At 48.6% G+C, this 9,865-nt stretch overlaps 1 protein-coding gene across 3 annotated transcripts in view; it reads right to left on the bottom strand.

Moving 5' to 3' along the window:
* Window positions 1-627: 627 nt before the first annotated feature.
* The window catches only part of SSH1 (slingshot protein phosphatase 1), a 48,065-nt gene continuing 38,827 nt past the window's right edge, over window positions 628-9,865 (bottom strand). For all 3 annotated transcript variants that reach the window (XM_081168489.1, XM_081168490.1, XM_081168491.1), the window contains one exon: window positions 628-6,986. In XM_081168489.1, the coding sequence (XP_081024615.1) occupies window positions 5,727-6,986 (1,260 nt within the window). In that variant the 3' untranslated portion in view covers window positions 628-5,726. The remainder of the gene's footprint in view (window positions 6,987-9,865) is intronic.

Here is a 9,865-nt window from a genome sequence, read left to right as displayed (position 1 = left end):
TTCCTCGAGGAGGGCCGGCCAAACGCGCCCCCCCCAAATGTTGCGCCCGGTGCGGCCGGCACCCCTGGCACCCCCCACGCTACGCCACTGGGTCATCCTCCTCTGCACACGTTCTAGCTTGTCAATATCCTCCTTAAATTGTGGCACCCAGAACTGGACACAGTGTTCCAGGTGTGATTTGGCCAAGGCAGAACGGAGTGGGAATATGACTTCCCTTGAGCTGGACACTAGACTTCTGCGGATGCAGCCTAGAATAACCTAACTTTTGTTGTTGTTGCTGTATCACACTGCAGACTCAAGTTAAGCTTGCAGCCTACTAAGATCCCTAGATTCTTTTCACATGTACTACTGACAAACCAGATGTACTGCATCTTATATTTATGCAGCTGGTTCTTCCTGCCTAAGTGTAGAACCCTACTGAAATTCATTTTGTTAATTTTGGCCCAGTTCTTTTCTGTAGTTTTCTTTTCATGCTGTCAGTATGGTTGCATGTGGGCTGGTACGGTAACCTTTCGTTGTAGGCTTCTTGGCTGGGCTGCTAATCTGCAGTGCCCATTTTCGCAAAACATGCTTTCAAAGCAAACAGTGCAGAGGGGAATTTTCATTCCAAGGACTGCAAACAGGCAGTTTGTAAATAATTTTTTATTATTTGTTTCCTCATGAGAAGCACATAATACAGTACACTTTTACTAACAAGTAAAAAAAAGTGCATATTGCATCCCCTACTGTGAATGTAGTCATACATACATACATACATACATACATACATACATTCTCACACACACAACACAGTGTACATAGGTGGGTTTGGTTTTTTTTTAAATAAAAAACAACAACCCTAGAATAAAAAAAATGTACATTGTACCAGGAACATATTTGTCAGCTTGAATTATTTCACACATTGATAAGGCCAGTTCAGATGGTGATGGGCTTTGCTAACAGTGGACAGTTGAGGTTTTGGGGGTGAGCTTAGCTCTTGGATGCAACTTAGGAAGTGTCATGGAGCAAGTGCCTTTCTATTAGTAATGGCCATTCTTTGCCCTTCAAAACATAAACCCCACTTTCATTTGCTCTGCTCTCCTTTACCACGTCTGGTGGTGGATGTAGAGCACCAAGTGTGGGGTGCTAACTGGGCCTGTCAATATCTGGACCAGCCAAGATTTTACGAAGAAGCAGCTCCATCTATGGACTTCCAATTTATGCTTCAATGAGCCCATCAATGTACGTTGGCAACACAAACGATAAGCTGACTTGGACTGCAAAACAGAAGAATAAACAAGAATAAAAATGGGGCCATCTCATTTAAAATGTTCAGGAAGAGCATAAGCTGGAGGAACTAAAAGGTCTCCATTTGTGCATTTCAGATTTTAGGCTGGGACATATGTTGGCAGGGAGCACAGGCTCCAGGAGATCCACCTGGTGGAGAGGACAAATTCCTTCCGTCTTTGAGATGCCTTGTGGAGTCCCTGCCTGCCTTTGGTGCTGCATAGATTAATCCAACAAGTGTGCAGTGTGTGTGGAAAGAGGGTCTTTGTATAAGAGCTTTTTCTTTTTAAAAACTCAAAACCACTGTTGACAATTTCTCGAGTAGCAAATGGGACGTCAACGAGCCATTCCAAATGACAAAAGTAACTTCAGGTATGTAAGCATGATGTCAACTAAAAGTATTATAGATGGAGCTCTATGGGCACCATGAACATCAGAGGTACCAAGACAAATAAGAGTAAGAACTTCACATAAATACACAGTATTTGTAAACTATCCACAAGGCACTCAATTTAAAAAAAGAAGGATAAGAAGTACCACCAGCTACCATGCCATGCATCTAAATAAGCTAGCAACCTCCTGCGGATTTAAAAAATAATAATCTTTGAAATGGTATGCTATGGGCTAGATGCTTGCTATTGGCTTAAAGACCTTTGCAGGTGTTTCTTTTTTAAAAAGGACAATGTCAACCTGAGATATACTAAGCAAGGTTGTACCCCCAGTTGAACTTTTCCAGGGTAAAATCAAATATTGCATTCTTCCATATGCAATAAAGAACTATTTCGGCCATGAACTAAATTCTTAACAATTAACTCCCTGGAAATAAGAGGATAAACAGGACAGGAGGAGGAGACAGCAGCCCCTTTCATGAGTCAAAATAGAACTCTTCAGCAGGGCTGCTAAGGTTTGGTTTAAAAAATGTATTGGTAAGCTGTGCTGTGCTCTTATTCTCCACTGGGCAGCCTTAAGGGCTTCCAAGAATGTATATTGCGGCAAGTTTTATGTTCTATATTGCAAATAAGCATTAGAATGACAGGGTGGTTCCCAGCACCTGCTGTTGCCAAAATGCATCATACATTAAAGGAGGGAGGAAGCTAAGCAACCAGAAAGGCAAACTACCACTGCTCCACCAGGAGCAACACCAGCTGCACAGGGAATGCACAGTTGCCCCAGCAACGACCGGCAAATCTGGTGGTTCTTGAGAACGGCTGTGGGCCCTGGTCTGTGGCTACATCACTGTGGAAAAATGGTTCAAAGGTGGCTCAGCAATTCATCCAAATAAGTATGTGGCCGGTGAGCCAACCAGGGTCAGTTGGTGTTCTGCTCTCCTTCTGCAGCTGCTGCCCTCTTGACTCACAGCTGATTGGGGCTGTAGAGAAATGGGGGCAGGCTGCTTTTGGGGGTTGGCGTTGGGACGTGAATGAGGGGAGAAGAAAGAGGGTAGCAGTTGCCTTTTGATACCAGATGTCACACAGTACACTGGGTAGAAAAGCCAGGTGACAAAGCTGAATAATCCCATGGGTGGCGACTTCTGCAAGAAGCAAGTGTGGCAATGAAATGACTTTCAGCAGTGGACAAAAATGAAAAAGGAACACTAAACACAAAATGCATTTCATGCTACACACTACAAGAGTCTTGAACCCTGAAAAGGTCTTCTACAGTACTTTAACATGGTCGGCATAAAGTAGTGTTGCACAAATCAACACCCCAGCCCTAAAATTAATGAATCAACAGATTCACTCCGCATGGAACCTGCTGGCTACCCAGACGCAACCAGAGGCAAGGACCTGTGTATCGGGAGGAGACACACCCACGGGTTTTTGAGAATTGGGAGGACTGCTAAATAATATGTTGAGTACAGCTCATGAAAAGATTCTGAAATTCAAATTTGGCCTCCAAAGCAGTCCTGTGGCTTCCTCCCTGAAACACTGGTCAAAGGGCTCCAGAGGAACAGGTCCAACATGGCAAGGGTGAATGCTGGGCATCTGGCCTGTGCAAATCTGTTTTGTACCTGGATAGGAAAAGCCACGTGGAACAATACTTATAATCAGAATACACACAAAACAGCTTTGTCTGTTCCAAGCTTATACTTCCAAGCAAAGAGCAAGGCTTCTGACTTACAGCATTTGCAGAGAAAGGGTTCTAACAGTTGGCACCTTGTCTGACTTGCCATTTGTGCCTGCTCAGTTTCCACCACAAAGCTTCACTCACACCAGAGGCTAGAGTACAGAAATTGGTGCTGACCATTTCGCTTGCAGGCTTGATTGACAAGGAGACCTGGAGAAGAATCTCTCCAGCATCAGAATCATAGAATTGTAGAGCTGGAAGGGAACCCATGGGTCATCTAGTCCAACCCCCTGCAATGCAGAAATCTGTACCATGTCAACAGGCAAAGGAAGATGCCCCAATGACCTGAGTAGGAGATACCCACAATGCACGTGGAAGCTCTGCTGTGGACTTCAAAAGGTAAGAGCTGGCATGCTGGCTTCCACAACTGTCACAAGGGCTGCAAGGAGTGACCCCACTGACTATCCTAAATATTTGCCAGCCCTAAAGAAATGTGGAGAGCAGCAAGTGGCAAGCCCTACTCTGGGTTCTCAGTAGCACTTGCTCATCAACTGGGACATGAGGCAATCCCCTCTTTGGCCCTGGATTGGCGATTGGGATGGACCATATTCTGTCTGGCCCAAGACCTGTGTTTAGGAAGAGTGAAATGCCAAGAGTCCTCCCTCCCCTTGGCTTGAGAGCCTCTGTGTGAGGCCTCAGAAGTTCTCCAAGACCTGCACCAGACTCACCTCTGGCCTGTGACCACAACAGTGTGGGGAAGGCTCCAAGTGAGGGTTCCCAGGGGAAGGATGGGTTCCTCTCCTCTGCTCTTGGCACTCCATCCCAGAAGGTTCCAACTAAGTCTGGAGAACCCTGGTGTGCGCACAGGGGAGGGTGCTCCAAGAACAATCCCTCCTGGACCTTTGAATTACAATGAATATTGCAGAGAGGACCCCCCCACACACACACATCTGGTCTCATTGCACAAGTCCCCTCCCTTGTGGTGCTCAGAAATCAGCACAGCTCAGAAATCAAATCTTGAGCCCCAAGACACTCTGGCCTCGGTCAGCAAGACCAGCAGCAACAGCAGACCAAGATTCAAGTAACCTTTGACCCCCTGTGTGACTGGTGAGACGCACCTTTGGGGAAAGCGTCAAGAAGAAGTCTTTTTTTTTCAACCCCCCCCCCCCCGTGGCACCCAGGCAATAAAACAAAGGATGATGCTGCCCCAGTCCACAAACAGCTCTGGAGCTTGGCAGGGAGCACCGTCTGTTCCTGAGGCAAAATGCAGCTTCCTTCTGACTGCTGCAAGTTGAGCAAAGCACACAGTTCATTTTTACAAAAATATTAAGACAAAAGCGAAAAAGACCCCGATTCCACAGAAACTCTCCCCAATTTCTAAACATAGGTCAACAGTAGAAAAACAAACAAACCACTGCCACCCAATCCTTTATTCCATGTGTGATCAGCAACCTTAGGACATCAGGGTTATGGGCCCTGTGGGCCCCAGATGTTGCTGGACTACAACTCTGTTCAGGGGTGGCAGCAGGAGCAGGGCAACATCTGGGGGGGGGGCAGGCTCCCCCTTCTTGTGCCACAATAGCTTTATGATAAGCCCCAAACTCAAAAGGTTGACAACTCAGAATTCAGCTACTGCTGTTTCTAACAGGGGCTCCAGGTTGCCGTCCCAAACAGCATTGATGGAATTGTCTTAGCAAAGCCACATGACAGCAGAAGGCAAGGAGCCACAGGATGATCATCCCACATCCCAGGAGAAACTCAACACTCCTTCAGCCAGGCAAGTGAAGTCAGACCAGAAAGACCGTCACTCGGGGCCCATAAACTCAAAGTCGGCAGGAATGGGGATCTGTGCAGTGGTGTTAACAACAGTGACTGAACTGTCACTCTTCAAAAGGAGAACCATCAATTTCGGAACAAGATTGATTTTTGTGTGTGTTTTTAAAAGAAAAATCCCATGTATAAATAAGTGAAGAATGGAGGTAGCATGTTTGGTGTTTCCCTCTTAGGCTCTTACCTCAAGTGCCTCTTTGAACTAGGAAATTGTGCTCAAATTGAGCCGCCAGGGAAACCTTGCAAGAAAGAGTTGTTGCTTCTTCAGCATGGGAGGGGAAGAGAATCTGCCCCTCTGTACCCCCCCCCCCCGAGGAAAGCAGAGGCCCAGGTCACACATGCCACCATCGCCTTCTGAGCCGGGAGGCTGCGAGCGCCTTTTCAACTGGGTTGCTAGCCCTGTCAAGTCTCCCCCTTTCCCCACACCACTTGTGGCCTCACACGGGTAGGGATGGGGGGAGGGCAGAGAACTTTATCATCTTTTTGCAAAATGATAAAACTGCATTTAGTAGAGACAACTATAAAAGGAACAAGTTCTTTTTAACAAAGGTCATAAATATGTGTCAACTCTCCCCCATCCACAGCCTGCCCTTCAACTTTGCCAGAGCGGCTTCTGCCGGCGGCAAGGTGGCTTGCTCTCCAGTGGCCTTCAGGGCAGGCTGGCAGCGCACCACCGAGGACTCGCTTGACTTGGTCTCCCTGGAGTCCGTCAGGGCGGACAGGTCCGTCTCACTCGCCAAGTCCTCTGAGGACAGGTTGAGGCTGCCCAACTTGGCCAGGGAGTTGGAGCGCTTCAGCGGGGAGGAGACCGTCAGGCCGGCCAGCCGCAGCCTGGTCTCAATCTCCTGGGTCCGCTGCTTCACCAAGCCAGGCTTCCCTCGCACGCTGTGGATGCTGTCGCTGCTGGAGCTCCGCGTCAGGTTGGAGCTCCGGGACGACGACGGTGTGTAGCAGACGGTCTTGAGAAAGTCCTTTGTGAAGCTGCTTGTGTGGTCCACCGTCCGGCACAGGACAGGCGTGGAGGTCTTCTGAGACGCCCCGCCTACCAGGGGGCTTTTCTGCAGCTTCTCAGTGTCATTTTTCATACCCCTGGGTATGGGAAGAGGCTGCTGCTCCTGCTGGGCCACCTCCAGCTCCTGCGTTTCTTCCGGAATGCTGGCGTCCGCCGGGCCCCCAGGGCCCTCCCTCCCAGGAGCAGCTGCTTCAGGCGCTGGCAGGCTCTTGAGGCGCTCCAGCTCCTTCGTGTGCTTCCGGACCAAGCCCGCTTTCTGGAGCTGCAGGAGCGACTCCTGATGCTGCATCAGGTAGCTATTGGTGGTCGGCTTCTCCAAATCCTTGCTGAAGAGCAAGTACTTCAGGTCCTTGGTCGGCCGGGCGTCCCTTTTTGGCGAGGAATCCTCTTTCATCTCATCGCTGAGGACGGGACTCCTCTCGCAGAGAGAGTTTCTCAGGCCAGCTGGAGCTCTAGGGCCATCTCTGGGCTTCTCGGAAGCACTGCAGGGCCAGCCGGCTGCAGGTTTACTGGGATCAGCGCTCTGCAAGTCACTCCCCGCTACTAGCAGAGGCAAGCGGATGCTTTTTGCAGTGTGGATTTCTTTTGGGGGAGACTCACAGAATGCCTGCTCCAAAAACGCGGGTGTCCTGTGCAGGAGGAACGGCGGCTGTGTGCAGACCGTGGAACTGCGGGAGGGGGAGGCCAGGTGCAGGGGCTCACATGGTTCCCCAAAAGTGTCGGCTGAGGCACCAGCACTGGCATACACGCAGTCGGCGCAAGACTTGTAGGAAGGCTTGACTTTGCTGAGGATCCCAAAGATGGCATCGTGCTGAAGGGGACAAAAGAGGCCAGGTTAAGAGGTGCCAGGCATGAAACAAAAATGGGAAAGCAGAACCTGCAATCCCTGCATTGCGGGGGGTTGAACTAGATGGCCCTTGGGGTTATTTCCAGCTCTACCATTCCATAGACCTGGGCACATCATCATGGGAGGGGCACTTCCAGCTGCCCCACTCCTTGCCCTGGAAGCCTCCCAGTTGATGCTGCAGGAGAGGGTCTGAGCCAGTGTAGTACAGCAATAGTAATAACAGTGGTTTGTGTGTCAGACTAGGACCTGGGAGAGTTCCAACCTCCGCTTGGCCATGAACTCACCAAGGGAGCCTGGCTAGTCCCAGCCTGTCACCTTGGCAAGGAGAGGGAAAACCATGTGCGCCACCTTGAGCTCTGGGGAGAAAAAGGTGGGAGAGCAATGCCATAAATAAGGTAATTGGAGGGGTGTTTCTGGGACCAAAGTAAAACGGTCAAGCTCCCTTGTTGTTTTTGCTCTTGCCAGGAGATGTAATGTGGTTAGTGCAACTGTGTTATATTTATAGTGCTTTTGTTATATTTCCTAATACATTGTTGTTCTATTATGCTATTATGAAATTGTTCTTGTGATGACTGGTTGTGAGATGTGTTCCTGTTTTCTTAGTTGTAAGCCACTTTGAGCACAGAAAAGTGGCACAGAAATAAAATTATGAATTGTGAATGAAGGTCTATCAGTGGCTGTTTAGCAGGTCTGCCAGCACATCAGGGCTAGAGCTTAGCCAATCAAGTATATGAGCTTTAATCAGTCCATCAAATCCACAGAAGCTCTAAGGGAAAAACACAAATGTTGGTTTTGGACTGCTTTAGAAGAAGCAGTCTTCCTCACCACTTTCCTGCACTAGACAAAAGTCTGTTATGATGCTACACGTTGTCTGCACTTTTTATAAATACTTGTATTAAAAATAATTTTTAAAAGACTTTGCCCAACTGGTTAGGAAACGTGGGTGGCACTGTGGTCTAAACAACTGAGCCTCTTGGGCTTGCCAATCAGAAGGTCGAAGGTTTAAATCCCTGCGACGGAGTGAGCTCCCATTGCTCTGTCCCAGCTCCTGCCAACCTAGCAGTTCAAAAGCACACCAGTGCAAGTAGATAAATAGGTACGGCTGCAGCGGAAAGGCATTTCAATGCGTTCTGGCTTCCGTCACAGTGTTCGTTGTACCATAAGCAGTTTAGTCATGCTGGCCACATGACCCGGAAAGCTGTCTGTGGACAAACGCCGGCTCCTTCAGCCTGAAAGCAAGATGAGCGCAGCACCCCATAGTCACCTTTGACTGGACTTAACCGTCCAGGGGTCCTTTACCCTTTCCCTTTTACTTACTAGGTAACTGGAACCTTTTGTGTCCTAAGGCACTGGGTCTCTGAATTACCAGGTGCTTGGGAGGTGGGGGTGGAATCATAGAACTGTAGAGTGAGAAGGGACCACAAGGGTCTTCTAGTCCAACTCCCTACATTGCCGGAATCACACCTATAGAATTCCTGACGGATTGCCATCCAACCTCTGCTTAAAAGCCTCCAACAAAGGAGGGCCCACCGCCTTCAGAGGGAGACCATTCCATTGTCCAACAGCTCTTACACTCAGAATGTTCTTCCTAATGTGTAGTCAGAATCAGAACAAGGGAGGGCTGTGGATCACACTTCTTATGGCTATCTGGCTGGCTGCTCTCGGAAACAGACTAGGCTAGAGGCGGCCTGTGCCTCCTACCACTTGGCTTGGCAGCCCAGTCTCCTGAAAGGGCACCGTGGAGCTGTCCTTGGGGACCCTGGCTGGATTCAGTGGGGCTGTTCTTCCGTTAAGGACAAAACTGGGTGGCAAGCCAGCCACTGAGAAAAGATCCCCCACTACATTTCCATCTAGGAGCCCAAAGTGCATGGACACACTTTGCCAGGAATGAGAGACTCTCGGCCTGTAAGCCACCAGGCTGCTTTCCTGAAGCCATGCCCACAACACATGATGTCAGGCATGGGGGCAGACCAAGTGAAGGGTATGGAAAGGGACTGAAGCCCCTGCCCATCAGTTGATATGCAGGGAGTTCAATTCTGCATGGGCCCCAAGGGCCAACTCTGGCAGGTGGGCAGGACAACCCACCTGTCAGTTATCCCCTTATGTCACTATAACGTCTGATGAAGGAATAATGCCAGCACACCTTCCTGGGAGGGCAAATGCAACTGAAGATGTAAACCACTTAGCAAAAATTAGAGGTGCTATGGAAGTTAGGAGGGAATTATAAACACAATTTTTCCATGGTCTGAGGGCTTGGTTTAATGCATCCAACCCAGCTCAGAAGCGGGGGAAACCTTGGTGACACAGCCCCACTACTGGGGGTCCTCTGGGGAGAGGATGACTCAGGAGAACCAGGTTCACAGCACAAGCTCCACCTCAGCAAGCAGCTATTTTCCAGTTCTGCCCTGATGGCAAAAATACAACGAATTCCCTACTGTCCCTCTCTGGTATTTAAGTGTGCTAGAAGGAGCTGCAGAAATTAAGAGAAACTTGCTCTTTTAAAAATAACAGATGACAATGGTCTAAGGGACCTCTTGGCTGCCACACGCCACTCACAGTGGTGGAGAAAACCAGTGTCAGGTAAAATTAATGAATGTTAGAATGAAGTTAAGTGGTTTTAGCAGTAATGTCATAAAGGTGTATGTAAAAATGGATGGTTAATAGGTGAGAATCTAAAGCTATTAAGTTAAAGGACTAAGACAAAAACAAAGAGGGAAAGGAATTGCTGAATTAACCAATTGAACTGGAATACAAAAAAGGGAGGTGAGAGGAGGTCAGGAAAGCAAGGAAATGAAATGTAAGATCCGGAAGGATTAATTTGTTTTTAAGTGTTTTTTCTATTT

This window comes from Podarcis bocagei (genome assembly GCF_964188305.1).
Source record: "Podarcis bocagei genome assembly, chromosome: 13".
In the NCBI taxonomy this organism is placed as follows: Eukaryota; Metazoa; Chordata; class Lepidosauria; order Squamata; family Lacertidae; genus Podarcis; species Podarcis bocagei.
The sequence above is the reverse complement of the archived record's forward strand: the minus strand, read 5'-3'. Positions and strand labels throughout refer to the sequence as shown.